We start from the raw sequence: 21,581 nt of genomic DNA on the forward strand, positions 1-21,581 counted from the left end.
TTGGAGCCACTCTGGTCTCTGATCAGGCGCTAACCTGACACTGCTTGGGGCTGGTGCTTGCCAGTTCACCAAAACGCTACCAAAAAAACTGTTAGCGATCGCAGTGATCAGGCCTGACTCTGCGAATGCTGCAGTTATGCGTTTGGTGTTTTGTAAGTGTCAGTGATCGATCGATACTGCACTTGGGTGGGCTGGGCTGGGCCGGGCGGAGGGGCAAAACGCAGGTGCTAGCAGGTATCTGGGCTGATCCCGCTAACACTGCGTTTTTGGGAACCCTAAACTGCTGGGGACGCTAGTATAGATCTGATCGGATCAGATATTGATCCGTTCAGATACTATACCACTAAGGGAGGTGTACGGTGCGTGCGTGGGTGTTAGTGTTACTGGCGCTAACCTGACGCTGCTTGGGGCTGGTGCTTGCCAGTTCACCAGAACGCTACCAAAAAAACTGTTAGCGATTGCGGTGATCAGGCCTGACTCTGTGAACGCTGCAGTTATGCGTTTAGTGTTTTGTAAGTGACAGTGATCGATCGATACTACACTTGGGTGGGCTTGGCTGCTCCGGGCAGAGGGGCAAAACGCAGGTGCTAGCAGGTATCTGGGCTGATCCCGCTAACGCTGCGTTTTTGGGAACCCTAAACTGCTGGGGACGCTAGTATAGATCTGATCGGATCAGATATTGATCCGTTCAGATACTATACCACTAAGGGAGGCGTATGCTGCGTGCGTGGGTGTTAGCGGTACTGGCACTAACCTGACGCTGCTTGGGGCTGGTGCTTGCCAGTTCACCAAAATGCTACCAAAAAAACTGTTAGCGATCGCAGGGATCAGGCCTGACTCTGCGAACTGTCATTTCATCCGGAACTCCGCTTTAAAGATAAGCAAAGAAAGAACCAATATTAATTTTTTATTAGGTACAAGCCTATTCACTGATTTTACCACTCTTTTTGTCATTAGGTTATTTTGCCATTCAGCCAAATAAGAGATCTCCAGCAGTGAGAAAGTTTGTCCGTCAACTAGGAATGATTGCAGGTGGAACAGGTATGTAAAATGATGACAAAGTCAAAGCATTACTCATTACTCATTCCTGCCATGAGACAGGGTGGAAATCTTGTCTCAAATTTCGCCTTTTTGTCAGTTGTGACAGAAAAGGTCCTGATTGTGAAATACTAAAGCTTAGCGTAAACCTGTCCATTATCACACCTTTTTAAAAATGTTCAATTGCCTGGATGTTTTTGTGCCCCACTACCTTAAGCTGAATTCAAAGAAAACAGCAAGTAAAGTGTAAATATATATAGAGATAGATCTATATATAGATCTATCTCTATATATAGTATCTCACAAAAGTAAGTACACCCCTCACATTTTTGTAAATATTTTATTATATCTTTTCATGTGACAACACTGAAGAAATGACACTTTGCTACGATGTAAAGTAGTGAGTGTACAGCTTGTATAACAGTGTAAATTTGCTGTCCCCTCAAAATAACTCAACACACAGCCATTAATGTCTAAACCGCTGGCACCAAAAGTGAGTACACTCCTAAGTGAAAATGTCCAAATTGGGCCCAAAGTGTCAATATTTTGTGTGGCCACCATTATTTTCCAGCACTGCCTTAACCCTCTTGGGCATGGAGTTCACCAGAGCTTCACAGGTTGCCACTGGAGTCCTCTTCCACTCCTCCATGACGACATCACAGAACTGGTGGATGTTAGAGACCTTGTGCTCCTCCACCTTTCATTTGAGGATGCTCCACAGATGCTCAATAGGGTTTAGGTCTAGAGACATGCTTGGCCAGTCCATCACCTTTACCCTCAGCTTCTTTAGCAAGGCAGTGGTTGTCTTGGAGGTGTGTTTTGGGTCGTTATCATGTTGGAATATTGCCCTGCTTCCCAGTCTCCGAAGGGAGGGGATCATGCTCTGCTTCAGTATGTCACAGTACATGTTGGCATTCATGGTTCCCTCAATTAACTGTAGCTCTCCAGTGCCAGTAGCACTCATGCACCCCCAGACCATGACCCTCACACCACCATGTTTGACTGTAGGCAAGACACACTTGTGTTTAAACTCCTCACCTGGTTGCCACCACATATGCTTGACACCATCTGAACCAAATAGGTTTATCTTCCAGTTCCAGTAATCCATGTCCTTAGTCTGCTTGTCTTCAGCAAACTGTTTGAGGGCTTTCTTGTGCATCATCTTTAGAAGAGGCTTCCTTCTGGGAGGACAGCCATGCAGACCAATTTGATGCAGTGTGCATTCTTCAACCTCTGCGGCAATGCTGGCAACACTGATACATCTATTTTCCAAAGACAACCTCTGGATATGACGCTGAGCACCTGCACTCAACTTCTTTGGTCAACCATGGTGAGGCCTGTTCTGAGTGGAACCTGTCCTGTTAAACTGATGTATGGTCTTGGCCACCATGCTGCATCTCAGTTTCAGGGTCTTGGCAATCTTCTTATAGCCTAGGCCATCTTTATGCAGATCAACAATTCTTTTTTTCAGATCCTCAGAGAGTTCTTTGCCATAGACATGTGCATTTCGTTTCGTTCCGAATCGAAATTCGGACGAATTTTTAATTATTCAGAAATTCAGATGCATCCAAATTTCTGAAATACAAAAGTAAAGAATTTAAACAAATCCGAAAAAAAACGAACAAATTCAAAAACAAATTCGAATCGAATTCGAAAAAAATAGAAAACGTAAACGTTTTTCTAAAAAAAACAATACGATAGAATATAAAATAATAAATAGAATATATATATATATATATATATAAAAAAATTATATATATATATATATATATATATATATATATATATACAGTATATATATATATTTTTTTTTATTATTCTCTTCTATTGTTTTTTTATGCTTTTCTTTTCTATTATTTTATATTCTATAATAGTCTTTTCAATTCCAATTCAAATTCATTCTATACGAAATTTGAATTTCGGAACATGGCTTCTGAAGTTTGAATTTCGTATAGAATGAATTCGAATTTAAATAGAAAAGATTAGAATAGAAAATAATAGAAAAGAATAGACTAGAAAAACAATAGAACAGAATAGAAGAAAATATAATATATATATTATATTTTCTTCTATTCTGTCCTATTGTATTTCTAGTCTATTCTTTTCTATTATTTTCTATTCTATTCTAATCTTTTATATTCAAATTTGATTTCGGTCTATATGAAATTAAAATTTTGGAAGATGTTTTATATATATATATAAAATATTTTTTTCTATTCTGTTTCATTGTTTTTCTATGCTTTTCTTTTCTATTTTATTCTAAACTTTTCTATTCGAATTTGAATTCATTCTATACGAAATTCGAATTTCGGAAGATGGCTTCTGAAAGTGAAATTTCTTATAGAATGAATTCGAATTTGAATAGAAAAGTTTAGAATAGAAAATAATAGACTAGACAAACAATAGAACAGAACAGAATAAAATATAATATATATATTTTATTCTATTCTGTTCTATTGTTTTTCTAGTCTATTCTTTTCTATTCAAATTTGAATTAATTTTATAACAAATTCGAATTTCGGAAGATGGTTTTATATATGTATATATATTTTTTATTTATTTATTTTTTCTATGCTGGTCTATTGTTTTTCTATTCTTTTCTTTTCTGTTATTTTCTATTTTATTCTAATCTTTTCTATTTGAATGTGAATTCATTCTATACGAAATTTGAATTTGAAAATGGTTACACAGAAACAGAATGAAATAGAATGAAATTGATTTCTAATAGAAAAGACTAGAACAGAGAAACAATAGAACAGAATAGAAAAAAATTATATATATATATATATATATATATATATATATATATATATATATATATATATATATATATATAAAACATCTTACGAAATTGGAATTTGGTACAGAATGAATTCGAATAGAAAAGATTAGAATAGAATATAAAATAATATAAAAGAATAGCATAGAAAAACAAGAATAGAAAAAAATATAAAATATTGTATTCTAATCTTTTCTATTCAAATTCATTCTGTACCAAATTCCAATTTCGGAAGATGGTTTTATTTATATACATATATATATATATATATATATATATATATATATATATATATATATATATATATATATATATATATATATATATATATATAATATTTCTTTCTATTCTGTTCTATTGTTTTTCTATTCTATTGTTTTCTATTAGAATTTGATTTCATTCTATTTCTATATAACCATTTTCCGATATTCCGATATTCCGCTATTTGCATATTACTTACTTATGGTAATTAACTCCTTGCCACCCAGGCCAATTCTAACATTTCTCCTCTACATGTAAAAATCATAATTTTTTTGCTAGAAAATTACTCAGAGCCCATAAACATTATATTTATACATATATATATATATATATATATATATATATATATATATATATATTTATACACACAGAGCTTTTTTTCTCAAACAATAGGTGCTGGAACTCAACCACGACCCCCCAAAACCCTCCACCCACATACACCCTCCAAATCACATCAAATAGTGGGTGTGGTCATTCAAATCTTACGAACAGTAGAAGGGTCTGAAAGGGGCATTAAATACCAAGATTGCATTACATACAGAGTGCAGAGTTCAGGGGGGTTACACACAGAGTGCAGAGCTGTCACTTGTAAACACAGTAACCGGACTTCTGTGTTTACAAGTGATTGTGGTGAGCAGCCCCCCCCCGAAAAGGGTCTGAGCCAAGTTCAACCTGAAAAAAATCCCTGTATATATATATATATATATATATATAGTTTTATCAGACACCCTAGGGAATAAAATGGAGGTCTTTGCAACTTTTTATGTTACACAGTGTTTGCGCAGCAATTTTTCAAACAAGTTTTTTTTTCTTTGAAAGAAACAGTTTCATGAATAAAAAAATGTAAAAAACACTAACGTTAGCCCGATTTTTTTTTTTGTGTACTATGAAAGATGATGTTATGCTGAGTAAATTGATACCTAACATGTCATAATTTAAAATTGCGCACACTTGTGGAATGGCGCCAAACTTGAGTACATAAAAATCTCCATAGGCGACGCTTTAAAAATTTTTACAGGTTACATGTTTAGAGTTAAAGAGGAGGTCTAGTGCTAGAATTATTACTCTCGCTCTAACAATCATGGCGTATGTAACCTGTGTGTATCTCGCTCTGATATTAGCCAGTGCCTCACCAGCCACTGACCTCACTGCATGTCCCTGGTATGTAGGTAACCGCTTTGGGCTAAAGCGATAATGCCCTTCTTCAAACCAAAATACATACATAATTTTAAAAATACAAAGACTGGTATACTGTATATATTCATTACATGATTTGGAACCATTCAATCAATAAGTACTTCTCAATAACATTAATCGTTCAAATATGTAACATAGCGAAATGATAGCTACATGCACCGCAGATCGTTTCCTTCTTACAGTGTCCCTCATACGAAATTTGAATTTGAAAATGGTTACACAGAAACAGAATGAAATAGAATGAAATTGATTTCTAATAGAAAAGACTAGAACAGAGAAACAATAGAACAGAATAGAAAAAAATTATATATATATATATATATATATATATATATATATATATATATAAATGAACATCAGGTGGGTTACCCTCTTATCTTGAAGTCCTTGTTCAATCAAAGCACCGTCAAGGTGGACTCCCAAGTTTAACTCCACCATAAATGATAGAAAAAACACATGGAACGATGCTTGATGCCAAAAAGTGTCCTTTTACTGAAAAGTTAATCCATTAATTGTTTCAAAATACAAGCAAGCCACTGTACAGTTCCGAGCACAACTCGCTCTTCGTCAGGCTTTTCAGGCTGTGTGTGAAAGGCTAAACCACACTGTGTTCCTTTATCCACACCCAGTCTGATACACACCTGTGTCACATAATTAATTATCCTATACAAAACACCTAAAACCATTCCAAATTTAACCCTATTAAATAAACCTACTACCCTAAAACCATCCTAAATTCCCCAATAGGGGATAATCTACAAGATAGGTTCATCATATTACATCTCAAATATCCTCATCATATCACTTATGAACCAATTATATTATCTCATTTAATTAGCTCGGTGTTTTGTAAATATTTCTCATGAATATACATATGTTGCTATTTCTATACATGTCTCAAGTTTCTTCATGGATTCCAGTTGATATTCTGCTATCTAGTATTTCCAACGGGAGCCTTTTGTGATCAATCTAAAGAAAATATAACATATTCAAAAATAGTCATACCTCTAATCAATCTTGTACTATAAATTTTTAAACAAACAGAAACAAATCATAGTCCCTGTTCATACCATCAGGGTACAGGGACTGTAATTTGTTGATCCACCAAACTTCACGTCTTTTTAGTTTCAAAATCCTATCACCCCCTCTTTTGTCATGGGGAATCTCTTCTAAAACCATAAAGCGTAGATCTGTGTCTTTGTGGCCCATTTCTGAGAAGTGACGCGATACAGGTAAACTTGATTGAGGATGTCTAATTGTACTACGGTGTTGTGCGATACGGTCTTTAATTTTTTGGGTGGTTTCCCCCACGTAAAGGAGATTACAGGGGCATGTGAGAATGTAAATTACATATGATGACTGACAGGTGTAAAAACCGTTAATGATTATTTTCTTATTAGTCCTAGGATGAGAAAAGTTATTCCCTTTGATAACTAAATTGCATTGAATGCAATTGAGACAGGGGTAACAGCCTTTTCTTTTACTGCCAAGAAAGGTCATCTTTTTCTCATCCTGCCTCTCTGGTTTAAATTCGGATCGCACTAAGAGGTCGCGCAAGGTTTTATTGCGCCGGTATGCCTTCATCGGAGTTAGCTGAAACTCCTCTATATGAGGATAGGATCGTTTCAATATCGTCCAATGTTTTCTTAATACATTAAAGATCCTCTCGCTATAACTGTTAAACTGGAAGACAAATGGAATTCGAGGTTTGTCAACTGAGTATCTTTTCCTATTGGGAATTTCAATAGGATTCAAAATCTTATTTAATTCGTGTCGGATTATGTTTTCTGGGTAGCCCCGCTCCTTAAATTTGCAGCACATTTCATCTAATCTTTCATTTTTAACTGTAGTATCACTCACTATTCGCGTCACTCTGAGAAGCTGGCTTCTGATAATAGAACTAAAGACATGAGGGGGATGATAGCTGTCATATCTCAATAGCTGATTCCTATCTGTAGGTTTCGTGTATATGTCAGTTTCAATCCGTCCCTGTTTTATATATGCCCGTATATCTAGAAAGGGGACCGAATCTCCACCAATATGAATCTTGAACTGGATCTCTGGTGAAATACTATTGATCATCTCATCAAACATTTTGAGTGATTCAATGTTGCCCCGCCATATGACAAAAATGTCATCTATATAACGCCACCAGGTGGCGCAATGTTCCCGAAACAGATCATTCACAAAAATATGTTTTTGCTCAAAATCATGCATAAATGAACAAGCATATGGCGGGGCAACATTAGAACCCATGGCTACCCCCGTCAATTGCACATAGTACCGGTCCTTAAAGAGAAAATAGTTATTGTACAAAATCAATCTAAACAATTTCTCAAAAAAAATGATTTGAGCTTCTGAGTACTCCTGACATTTCCTAATTAGGCTTAGCGCTGCCTCAATGCCAGCCACATGAGGAATCGATGTATATAGACTTGTTACATCCCAAGTGACAAGGATATATTCATTCTGGATTTGTGGTAAGTCCCTGATTTTGGTCAGAAAGTCACCAGAGTCCTTGATGTAAGATGGGGTGGCCTTAACCAAGGGTGATAGTACTTTATCCAGTAACTTGGCCGTGGGTACAAAAATCGAATCCCTCCCCGATACAATCGGGCGTCCCGGTGGGAGTCCACCTTGACGGTGCTTTGATTGAACAAGGACTTCAAGATAAGAGGGTAACCCACCTGATGTTCATTTATTACACTCCCAGTGAGTAAGTTACCTTCAGTTGTGATGGATACTAATGGAGCTACATTTTCATACACCCAAGAAGAGACCACACAGATCATGTCTCAGATCTCAGGATCCAGAAATTTTCTAACGGGCAATACCCCGGTCTACAACTCTCGTACATGGGAGAAATTAAGAAGGAAACATACTTCTCTGGAATTGCACGGGCTAACCTTGGCCGAATACCATCGAGTACAACGAATCCCCAGAGGTCTGAGGGTACGTTTGGCCCCGACCCTATTCAGCGATAATGATGAGTTTAAGAGTACATTTATGCAAATTCTCAACAAATGTTCATTTGATTTAATGACTTTGACCATCTCATTCATACATAAGGAATTGGCTTCATTGTCGGAACAACTCACCAAGATTGAATCAGAATTGCGTACTGCGATGTCTCTGGAAGAGTTTAATAAATGTAAGGAGATGGCCGATGAAAGTATTAACAAGTATCGTTGTGAATTGGAGACCAGAAAACGCAGTAAATTTGATCGGGATATTGAGGATTATGAGAGGAACCAGGTGTACCGATGGCCACGTCCATACAACCGACGAGGTCGCAGCGACTATGGAAGCCATAGGAGAGAGATATCTGACAACTCTTCAGCCAATACAGATACCGATTCCTCATCCAATTTTTTACAAGCAGATCGCAGAGAACGGTCTACCACTCGGATGCAAACCAGGTCCCGCTACAACAGAGAAGAAAGCCACGACAGATATCGCAATACACGAGGCAACCGCGGCCGACCAAGGGAGACCTAGTTCATAATATCTCCAGGCGGGTCCTTTCACCGGATGAGGTAGGACTTTTTAACCGTGGTTTATCTTACTGTCCTAAAAGTCACCTAGATCCATTTCAGTTAGATCAAGATCTGTATCGCCTATTTCGCAATATTAGATGGAAGGTCCATTTTCTTCACAAACCATTTGTTCATAATGACATACCTGAAGGGAGACTAAGCAGTAAAAGTCTAGGACTGGTAATGAAATCTAAATCCGTCCCCCCTACCACTTATGTCCCTGTTGAGATGTTTGTACAGGAGGTTACCCGAGATGTGAAACGTTTGTTGAAACAAGTGGACTTTAAAGATCATGTACCTAACAATCTGTCCCCTCATGAAAGAGTGACATTACGGGAATTAACCAAACGGAATGATATTATTTGCAAACCTGCTGATAAAGGGGGTTCGGTAGTCATTATGGACCCCCAGGCTTATGAGAATGAGATCAGGCGACAATTGGATGACGACACAGTATACAAACCTCTACAATCAGATCCCACATGGAGTATTAGAAAGATCTTGGAGAGTATTGTGAAACCGGCATTTAAAGAAGGATTAATTTCACACGATTTATGCGAATTTTTGTTACCAACACATACCCGCATTCCGGTCTTGTATATACTCCCCAAGATCCATAAGGACAAACATTCCCCACCGGGACGCCCGATTGTATCGGGGAGGGATTCGATTTTTGTACCCACGGCCAAGTTACTGGATAAAGTACTATCACCCTTGGTTAAGGCCACCCCATCTTACATCAAGGACTCTGGTGACTTTCTGACCAAAATCAGGGACTTACCACAAATCCAGAATGAATATATCCTTGTCACTTGGGATGTAACAAGTCTATATACATCGATTCCTCATGTGGCTGGCATTGAGGCAGCGCTAAGCCTAATTAGGAAATGTCAGGAGTACTCAGAAGCTCAAATCATTTTTTTTGAGAAATTGTTTAGATTGATTTTGTACAATAACTATTTTCTCTTTAAGGACCGGTACTATGTGCAATTGACGGGGGTAGCCATGGGTTCTAATGTTGCCCCGCCATATGCTTGTTCATTTATGCATGATTTTGAGCAAAAACATATTTTTGTGAATGATCTGTTTCGGGAACATTGCGCCACCTGGTGGCGTTATATAGATGACATTTTTGTCATATGGCGGGGCAACATTGAATCACTCAAAATGTTTGATGAGATGATCAATAGTATTTCACCAGAGATCCAGTTCAAGATTCATATTGGTGGAGATTCGGTCCCCTTTCTAGATATACGGGCATATATAAAACAGGGACGGATTGAAACTGACATATACACGAAACCTACAGATAGGAATCAGCTATTGAGATATGACAGCTATCATCCCCCTCATGTCTTTAGTTCTATTATCAGAAGCCAGCTTCTCAGAGTGACGCGAATAGTGAGTGATACTACAGTTAAAAATGAAAGATTAGATGAAATGTGCTGCAAATTTAAGGAGCGGGGCTACCCAGAAAACATAATCCGACACGAATTAAATAAGATTTTGAATCCTATTGAAATTCCCAATAGGAAAAGATACTCAGTTGACAAACCTCGAATTCCATTTGTCTTCCAGTTTAACAGTTATAGCGAGAGGATCTTTAATGTATTAAGAAAACATTGGACGATATTGAAACGATCCTATCCTCATATAGAGGAGTTTCAGCTAACTCCGATGAAGGCATACCGGCGCAATAAAACCTTGCGCGACCTCTTAGTGCGATCCGAATTTAAACCAGAGAGGCAGGATGAGAAAAAGATGACCTTTCTTGGCAGTAAAAGAAAAGGCTGTTACCCCTGTCTCAATTGCATTCAATGCAATTTAGTTATCAAAGGGAATAACTTTTCTCATCCTAGGACTAATAAGAAAATAATCATTAACGGTTTTTACACCTGTCAGTCATCATATGTAATTTACATTCTCACATGCCCCTGTAATCTCCTTTACGTGGGGGAAACCACCCAAAAAATTAAAGACCGTATCGCACAACACCGTAGTACAATTAGACATCCTCAATCAAGTTTACCTGTATCGCGTCACTTCTCAGAAATGGGCCACAAAGACACAGATCTACGCTTTATGGTTTTAGAAGAGATTCCCCATGACAAAAGAGGGGGTGATAGGATTTTGAAACTAAAAAGACGTGAAGTTTGGTGGATCAACAAATTACAGTCCCTGTACCCTGATGGTATGAACAGGGACTATGATTTGTTTCTGTTTGTTTAAAAATTTATAGTACAAGATTGATTAGAGGTATGACTATTTTTGAATATGTTATATTTTCTTTAGATTGATCACAAAAGGCTCCCGTTGGAAATACTAGATAGCAGAATATCAACTGGAATCCATGAAGAAACTTGAGACATGTATAGAAATAGCAACATATGTATATTCATGAGAAATATTTACAAAACACCGAGCTAATTAAATGAGATAATATAATTGGTTCATAAGTGATATGATGAGGATATTTGAGATGTAATATGATGAACCTATCTTGTAGATTATCCCCTATTGGGGAATTTAGGATGGTTTTAGGGTAGTAGGTTTATTTAACAGGGTTAAATTTGGAATGGTTTTAGGTGTTTTGTATAGGATAATTAATTATGTGACACAGGTGTGTATCAGACTGGGTGTGGATAAAGGAACACAGTGTGGTTTAGCCTTTCACACACAGCCTGAAAAGCCTGACGAAGAGCGAGTTGTGCTCGGAACTGTACAGTGGCTTGCTTGTATTTTGAAACAATTAATGGATTAACTTTTCAGTAAAAGGACACTTTTTGGCATCAAGCATCGTTCCATGTGTTTTTTCTATATATATATATAAATATATAAAACATCTTACGAAATTGGAATTTGGTACAGAATGAATTTGAATAGAAAAGATTAGAATAGAATATAAAATAATATAAAAGAATAGCATAGAAAAACAAGAATAGAAAAAAATATAAAATATTGTATTCTAATCTTTTCTATTCAAATTCATTCTGTACCAAATTCCAATTTCGGAAGATGGTTTTATTTATATACATATATATATATATATATATATATATATATATATATATATATATATATATATAATATTTCTTTCTATTCTGTTCTATTGTTTTTCTATTCTATTGTTTTCTATTAGAATTTGATTTCATTCTATTTCTACATAACCATTTTCCGATATTCCGATATTCCGCTATTTGCATATTACTTACTTATGGTAATTAACTCCTTGCCACCCAGGCCAATTCTAACATTTCTCCTCTACATGTAAAAATCATAATTTTTTTGCTAGAAAATTACTCAGAGCCCATAAACATTATATTTATACATATATATATATATATATATACACACAGAGCTTTTTTTCTCAAACAATAGGTGCTGGAACTCAACCACGACCCCCCAAAACCCTCCACCCACATACACCCTCCAAATCACATCAAATAGTGGGTGTGGTCATTCAAATCTTACGAACAGTAGAAGGGTCTGAAAGGGGCATTAAATACCAAGATTGCATTACATACAGAGTGCAGAGTTCAGGGGGGTTACACACAGAGTGCAGAGCTGTCACTTGTAAACACAGTAACCGGACTTCTGTGTTTACAAGTGATTGTGGTGAGCAGCCCCCCCCCGAAAAGGGTCTGAGCCAAGTTCCCCCTGAAAAAAATCCCTGTATATATATATATATATATATATATATATATATATATATATATATATAGTTTTATCAGACACCCTAGGGAATAAAATGGAGGTCTTTGCAACTTTTTATGTTACACAGTGTTTGCGCAGCAATTTTTCAAACAAGTTTTTTTTTCTTTGAAAGAAACAGTTTCATGAATAAAAAAATGTAAAAAACACTAACGTTAGCCCGATTTTTTTTTTTGTGTACTATGAAAGATGATGTTATGCTGAGTAAATTGATACCTAACATGTCATAATTTAAAATTGCGCACACTTGTGGAATGGCGCCAAACTTGAGTACATAAAAATCTCCATAGGCGACGCTTTAAAAATTTTTACAGGTTACATGTTTAGAGTTATAGAGGAGGTCTAGTGCTAGAATTATTACTCTCGCTCTAACAATCATGGCGTATGTAACCTGTGTGTATCTCGCTCTGATATTAGCCAGTGCCTCACCAGCCACTGACCTCACTGCATGTCCCTGGTATGTAGGTAACCGCTTTGGGCTAAAGCGATAATGCCCTTCTTCAAACCAAAATACATACATAATTTTAAAAATACAAAGACTGGTATACTGTATATATTCATTACATGATTTGGAACCATTCAATCAATAAGTACTTCTCAATAACATTAATCGTTCAAATATGTAACATAGCGAAATGATAGCTACATGCACCGCAGATCGTTTCCTTCTTACAGTGTCCCTCATTCTGAAATTCAAAAGTTGGAAGGTATGTAATGAGTATGTAACTGCTTTAACTTGTGGTTTTCATATCTGCCTGGGGTTCAGCTTCAATAGCATCGCTGACCAAGAACAAGTATGTAGATCTGGAGAAAGTTGGAGAAAAGTCCTTATTTGTTACTCATTCTGAATCAGTGAAGAGTCATTTGTTCTAGAAGGCACATAAAACATTGTGCAATGCTGTATGTAATTTTATTGAAAGGCCAATAGGTGGCAGCAACAGATAATATAGAAAAATCAGTACATGCCAGCTTTTCAGAGTGTACTAAAACATAAATTTGGTCATTAGAACTGCACATGGATTTGAATATTACACATTTGGTAGCAATTTATATGTATGATAAACTTTGGCGATTGCAGCGTCCTGATTGATAGCTCCAAGTATTAGGCCGGGTTCACATATGTGGGCCTGCGGTTTGCAGCCCGGGGTCCGGTGCGTTCCTGTTCACCGGTTCAGTTGCAAATAAGGTCCGGATTTTTGCCTGAATTTGTCGTGCGAATTGGGTGCGATTTTAACCACATACAATTGGCATAACATGTGAGTGTGACTGACTTTCAATGAAGCCGGTTCACACACTGCGGTGCAGTTTTGAAACGGTCCTGTGCGTTTTTGGGTCCGATTCAGGTGCAAATTCAGGGAAAAATTTGCACCTGAATCGCACTTGAACCGGTGAACAGAAACGCACCGGACACCGGACTGCAAACCGCACCACAGATATGTGAACCCAGCCTTAAACCGCATCCAATTCGCGCATATGTGAACCCAGCCTTAGTGATCAATTATTAGCAAAGAGGCCAATAGGACCAAAAAACTTTTTTAGCTCTGTAGTGCGGATGTACATGTGAGTATTATACTGACACAATTATAAACCTTCCAACTTTGGAACTTGAGAAAAAGGAAGAGTTTGAGATGAAGCCATGCAGCGTGCCCCGTGCTAAAATAATCTGCATTGCTAAATTGTGCTGAATATTGGGTGTGGCCTAAAGAACCATGGTTAAATATAATCTCACATATAAACCTACCGTAAGCAAAAACCTAATTAGTTGTTGCAAACTAGTTTGCAAAAAACTATCACTTCAGTCAGGATTATGTAATATGCAACATTATATACAGAGTGCAGGGGTTAGGTGTATATAATGCACTAGAAAGCAATGTACGACAGTATACAAAGTGCAGCAGTAAGGACTATGGGGGTTATTTACGAAAGGCAAATCCACTTTGCACTACAAGTGCAAACTACAAGTGCAAAGTACACTTGAAATTGCACTGAAAGTACACTCAGAAGCGCAGTCGCTGTACTGTAGATCCGAGGGGGACATGCAAGGATAATAAAAAACAGCATTTTAGCTTGCATATGATTGGATGATAAAAATCAGCAGAGCTTCCCCTCATTTCAGATCTACCCCTCAGAGTTACAGCGACTGCACTTCCAAGTGCATTTTCAGTGCAATTTCAAGTACACCTTGCACTTGTCGTTTGCACTTGTAGTGCAAAGTGGATTTGCCTTTCGTAAATAACCCCCAATGCATCATAGGGTCCCTTATACTGCTGGTCCGTGGGAGAGAAAAAGCCCCAATGTCAGTTATGGGGAAAAATGGATCATTCAAAGAAGAAAAGAGAAAATGGGTAGAGAGCTAACACTTTGTCTGAGTCTAGCCTAAAGAAGAACTTCATTAAAATGGTTACAAAATACAGAGTAACCAGCAAAAAATAAAAACTTTTTGGTCAGGACTTTGTAACACACAGCATACAGTATAGAGTGCAGGGGTCAGGACCACGTATCACGCAGTAGAGGTCAGTGGGAGCTGAAGGCAAGACAAGGACAAGGGAGGGGGCAGAAGGGTCACGTGCCCCAGGCACAGTGTTCGAGGGGGCATGCTGGGAGCTTTTCTCCTGAGCCTCATTGACAGACATGGGCATTGCCGCCATGCCTAACTAAGCTGTAGGGCTCTTTCTTTGCCCACCTGCCCATCACTGTAGCACAGAGCTGAGGGGTTTCAGAGCACTTCCCTTGGCTCTGATAGGTGGTGGGCAGGCCAGAAGCTGCTGGGACTAAACCAGAACAGATCTCAGAGCGCTGAAGCACTTTCAGTGGTAGCGTTAGAGGTACAGTGCAATTATGTTCTGCTCTTCTCAGGCTGAGGATTTGAGCACTGTGGATGTGATTACTAAATTGAGGAGTACTCAGTGGACCTTTTTAATAGTCCCTAAAGTGACTTTGTGCTGTTTGATGGATTTTTTTGGGGGCAATGTGTTTTTTTCATTTTTACACTTGCGGTTGGGGGTGGTAAAAACATGTGGCTCAGCCACGTTTTTATCATTCCCTCTTTAGCTGCAAAGGCAGCAACCAGGGATGTACACATTATACCCCCTATCATATGAATTGTGTCACATTTAAACCTCCCCTCAACTGCCTGCAATGAACGTGGTTGCAGAGCAGTAGTGCGCCTTTTAAGGGGTTAAACCAGGCGGTGAGGAAGTGACATATAGCCTCCTCATCACTTGCCAAATGCCTTTGAAAAGCACTCCAAACATGGATCGCTTTTCAGAGGAGTGGCTGTTTTTGCCACAAGTATAATTAAGCCCATGCTGCTGATTTGATTGTACTTAGCAATATTAAAAACATATTGTGTTTCTTTTTAGTGATACAGTAACAATGTCCTTTAACATATACTGTATATAAAATCTCTTTGCAACAAATGCATATAAATTAGTGACATACAAATGTGTGTAATGGAAGCTACGGTCTGTGTTGCTTTCATTGCTTCCAAGAGGCATATCATTTTTAGTTCTGGGTAAGCAAGTTTCATGTTATTGCACAGTGATTTTATATATATGTGTGTGTGTGTGTGTGTGTGTGTGTGTGTGTGTGTGTGTGTATAATATACACAGGGGCGTAGCTATAGGGGCTGCAAGAGTTGTGATCGCAACCCTGCCCCCCATGCGGCTCCCCTGTCAGGTTTGTCTACACTTCAGCCAGAGCCGGAGTTGGGGGGCGGAGCTTGGAGGCGGAGCTGGCGGACCTAGGTAAGGAAAGACTGCATGCCTCTTGACTTTACACGCTGTATGCAGCCAGCACCAGGCTGGATAGGAGGGCTGGCAGGGCAGCATATAGGAGAACCGATCTTCTCTATTGTCCTCCTGTCTCCTGCAGGTCTTTCAGCAGCTGCAGCAGAAGGATCGGTTCTCCTATATGCCGCCCTGCCCGCCCTCCTATCCAGCCAAGAGTCAAGAGGCAAGCAGTCATCCGTACCTAGGACCGCCAGCTCCACCTCCTAGCTCCGCCCCCCAACTCTAGCTCCTACTTCCTGCCTCAAGGCTGTTCCTGCCGCCGGAACTGTAGGAGAAACAAACTCTCTGTCACAGCAGAATGTAAAAGAATACACTGCCCAGCGAGTATAATGTTCCAGTTGTGCTGCTGACTGTCTCTGCTCCTTCCCATACTGCCCCTCTCCGGTCATGCTGTCCCCCCATACAGCCCTCCACTACCACCCTCCCATCATACTGTCTCCCCATACTGCCCGCCACCTCACCCCCCATCATCATCCCAGATAGCAAGGATAACTTGCCACAAATTTGTGGCATTGTTGAATTGTAAGTCTGTTAACTTGCTGCACATTTTCACTCTCAAGTTGTACACTTGCAGAGCACTTGAAGCAAAAGTTCTAGTTGACACTTTTGTAGCAAATTTGCGTGGCAAGTCTCTAGCAAGAGCAAAGTTGCATTGGTGAGTCTACAGCAAGAGCTCTGCAGATCTTTAGCATGAAAATTCAGCCACAGTGACCCCTGTGGTGGGATGACTACTGCGCAACATAACTTAACCAGAACTTGCAGCAGACTTGCAGAATGTTTGCAAAGAAAGTTGATCTGGAGTCATGCAATGCGGACTTGCTGCAATTGTGCAACAAACTGGCAAGTCTAGCAATAGCTTTGCAAGTCATTTTCAAACTTGCAGCACAATTGCTTGCTATCTGGGATGCTGTCCCCCCATACTGCCCTCCACTACCCCCCCCTCCCATCGTGCTGTCCCTCCATATTGCCCTCCACTACCCCCCCATCATGCTGTCCCCCCAATATGGCCTTCCACTACTCCCCCATCATGCTGTCCCCCCAATATGGCCTTCCACTACCTCCCCCCATCATGCTGTCCCCCCAATATGGCCTTCCACTACTCCCCCATCATGCTGTCCCCCCATACTGCCCTCCATTACTTCCCTATCAAAAATTGTAAAAAAAAACTATAAAAAATAAAATGGTAAAAAAATAAAATAACAAAAAATAAAAACTACTGACCACATCCACTGCCCTACTGACCATGTCCACTGCCCTACTGACCACGTTCACTGCTCTACTGACACCTTTCACAGTCCACACTGATTCCACTGGCGGAACTACCAGGGTTGTAAAGGTCACACTTGCGACGACTGGGCCCTGGGCTTCCACCACCATGGCGGGCCCAAGACTGAAGGGCTGCACAACATGTGAAAGGGATCCGCTGTGGGACCGTAAAGGGTCTTGGGATCAGCGGGAAGGGCTTTGGGCTCGGAGGGCATGGCCCAGGTCGGAGGTTAGGTGGCCCTGATGGTTTCTTGCACTAGGACTCTGAAGGTTCTAGTTACGCCTGTATATATATATATATATATATATATATATATATATATATATATATATATATATATATATACACACAGGTATTTAGGTATTTACAGAGGACAAAATAAGTATTGAACACATCACCATTTTTCTAGGTAAATTTCTGTCTAAAGGTGCTATTGAAATGAAATGCTCCCCACATGTCGGTAACAACCCATGCAATCCATACATACAAAGAAACCAAAACAAATAAGTTCAGAAATTAAGTTAAAGCGGAAGTAAACCCATTCATAAAACTGTTTCATTTCTGGCACGTGCCGGAAATGTAACACTCCCATTGGTTGTGCTCTCAACCAAACTGTCAAGCCATCCAAAGGCTGGTGTCATAACTGATCACATGTGCAGCATCATGGCAGTTGTAGATTAAACAAAGGCAAAGATGGCAGCTTCCTTGGCTGAAAATGATAGGAGGGTTTACTTACACTTTAAGGTAGTGATAGCTTCAAGACGCCTCCTGTATGGAGAAACTAGTCACGTGCATTGGCCAGGTGTGATTTTGGCCTGTTATTCCACACAAACAGTCTTTAAATCTTGAAAGTTCTGTGGGCCTCTTCTATGAACTCTGATATTTAGTCATTTCCAAAGATTTTCTATTGGGTTCAAGTCAGGTGATTGGCTGGGCCATTCTAGCAGCTTTATTTTCTTTGAAGCCAATTGAGAGTTTCCTTGGCTTTGTGTTTGGGATCATTGTCTTGCTGAAATGTCCACCCTCATTTCATCGTCATCATCCTGGTAGAAGGCAGCAGATCTTTATCAATAATGTCTTGGTACATTTTTCCATTCATTCTTCCTTCAAGGATATGAAATTTGCTAGCTCCTTACCATGATGTTCCCACCTCCAAACTTCATTGTTGGTACGGTGTTTTGGGGTGATGTTAAGTGTCATTTGACCTCCAAACATGGTGTGTTTTATGGTATCCAAAGATTTCAATTTTGGTCTCATTTGACCAGACGTATTCTCCCAGTATTTCGCAGGCTTGTTTAACTACTTCCATACAGGGCATTTTCACCCCCTTCCTGCCCAAGCCAATTTTTAGCTTTCAGCGCTGTCGCACTTTGAATAACAATTGCGCGGTCATACTACACTGTACCCAAATGAAATTTTTATAATTTTTTCCCCACTAATAGAGCTTTCGTTTGGTGGTATTTGATCACCCCTGCGTTTTTTATTTCTTGTGCTATAAACAAAACAAGAGTGACAAGTTTGAAAAAAACACAATATTTTTTACATTTGCTATAATAAGTATCCAAATTTTTTTTTTTTTTTAAACAAATTGTTTCCTCAGTTTAGGCCGATACGTATTCTTCTACATATTTTTGGTAAAAAATATCGCAATAAGCGTATATTTATTGGTTTGCGCAAAAGTTATAGCATCTACAAAATAAGGGGATAGATTTATAGCATTTTTATTATTATTTTTTTTTACTAGTAATGGCGGCGATCTGCGATTTTTATCGTGACTGCGATATTGCGGCGGACACATCGGACAATTTTGACACATTTTTGGGACCATTCACATTTATACAGCGATCCGTGCTATAAAAATGCATTGATTACTGTATAAATGTGACTGGCAATGAAGGGGTTAACCAGGAGGGGGCGCTGTAGGGGTTAATGTGTTGCTAGGGAGTGATTCTAACTGTGGGGGGAGGGTATTCACAAGGGGAGGAGACCGATCGGTGTTCCTATGTACAAGGAACACACCATCGGTCTCCTCCCATCTGACAGGACATGGATCCGTGTGTTTACACACACAGATCCACGGTCCTGCTCGGTTACCGGGCAATCGCGAGTGCCCGGCGGACATCGCGGGTGCCCAGCGGACATCGCGGCCGCCGGGCAAGCGCACCGGGACCCGAGCGATGCGGTGGCGCGCGCGCGCCCCCTGGGCTGCCTGGAAGGCTGCGCCATCATATGACGGCGGCCCAGAACAACAGCTGCACCATCCCGCCATCATATGACGGCGGGCGGGCAGCAAATGGTTAAATGTTGTGCAGAAAACTTTAAACCAGCTTCAACATGCTTTTTCTTTACCAATGGAGTCTTGCGTGGTGAGCGTGAATACAGGCCACGGCAGTTGAGTGCATTACTTATTGTTTTCTTTGAAACAATTGTATCTGCTAATTCCAGGTCTTTCTGAAGTATTCCACAAGTGGTCTTTGGCTATCGGACAACTCTTCTGATAATTCTTTTCACTCCTCTGTCAGAAATCTTGTGAGGAGCACTTGGTTGAGGCCAGTTTATGGTGAAATTATGTTCTTTCCACTTTCGGATTATGGCTCCAACAGTGCTCACTGAAACATTCAGAGGTTTAGAAATCCTTCTGTAACCAATGCCATTAGTATGTTTTGCAACAATAAGGTTGCAAAGGTCTTAAAAGAGCTTTTTGCTTTTACCCATCATGAGATGTTTTTTGTGTGACACCTTGGTAATGAGACACCTTTTTATAGGCCATCAGTTGAGACTAAACCAGCTGATATCAATTTGCACTGGCAAGTGCTTTCTAATTACTGATGGATTTCAGCTGGTGTTTTGGCTTTCCATGCCTTTTTGCACTTCCCTTTCTTCATGTGTAAAATACTTTTTCCCTGTGTCATCCCATTTTATTGTACATAGCTTCATTTTTTAACTTCTTTGTTTTGGTTTCCTTGTATGTATGAATTGCATAGGTTGTTACTGACATGTGGTGAAAATTTCATGTCAATAGCACCTTTAGAAATATATTTACCTAGAAAAATGGTTATGTATTTAATACCTGTTACAAATAGGACCATCAATACTTTGTAGAGCCTCCTTTTGCGGCTATCACAGCTCCAAGTCACTTTGGATAAGTCTCTATGAGCTTGCCACATCTTACCACTGGGATTTTTGCCCATTCCTCCTTGCAAAACTGCTCCAGCTCCTTCAAGTTGGATGGTTTGCGCTTGTGAACAGCAATCTTTAAGTCTGACCACAGATTTTCTATTGGATTGAGGTCTGGGCTTTGACTAGGCCATTCCAACACATTTACATGTTTCCCCTTAAACCACTCAAGTGTTGCTTTAGCAGTGTGTTTGGGGTCATTGTCCTGCTGGAAGGTGAACCTCCGTCCTAGCCTCAAATCACACACAGAGTGGTACAGGTTTTGCTCAACAATATCCCTGTATTTAGCACCATCCATCTTTCCCTCAACTCTGACCAGTTTCCCAGTCTTGACTGCTGAAAAATGGTGTTCTTTGGGTGATGTGATGTGTTGGCCTTGCGCCAGACATAGCATTTTCTTTGATGTCCAAAAAGTTAAATTTTAGTCTCGTCAGACCAGAGCACCTTCCTCCATACATTTTGGGAATCTCACACATGCCTTTTCGTAAACTCAAAACGTGCCATTTTGTTTTTTGCTGAAAGTAATGGCTTTCTTCTGGCCACTCTGCCATAAAGCCCAACTCTATGTAGCGTATGGCTTATTGTCGTCCTATGTACAGATACTCCAGTCTCTGCTGTGGAACTCTGCAGCTCCTCCAGGGTTACCTTAGGTCCCTGTGCTGCCTCTCTGATTAATGCCCTCCTTGCCCGGTCTTTGGGTTTTGGTATGAGGCTGTCTCTTGGCAGGTTTGCTGTTGTGCCATGTTCTTTCCATTTGGTTATGATAGATTTGATGGTGCTCCTAGGGATCATCAAAGATTTGGATATTTTTTTATAACCTAACC

General features: G+C 39.4%; 1 protein-coding gene across 1 annotated transcript in view; it reads left to right on the plus strand.

Moving 5' to 3' along the window:
- The window catches only part of CYB5R1 (cytochrome b5 reductase 1), a 102,374-nt gene that overhangs the window by 58,602 nt on the left and 22,191 nt on the right, over nt 1-21,581 (plus strand). Inside the window, exon 6 of the mRNA XM_073618010.1 lies at nt 958-1,041. Coding sequence (XP_073474111.1) covers nt 958-1,041 — 84 coding nt within the window. The remainder of the gene's footprint in view (nt 1-957; nt 1,042-21,581) is intronic.

Source organism: Aquarana catesbeiana, linkage group LG02, assembly GCF_042186555.1.
Source record: "Aquarana catesbeiana isolate 2022-GZ linkage group LG02, ASM4218655v1, whole genome shotgun sequence".
NCBI classification, from domain to species: Eukaryota; Metazoa; Chordata; class Amphibia; order Anura; family Ranidae; genus Aquarana; species Aquarana catesbeiana.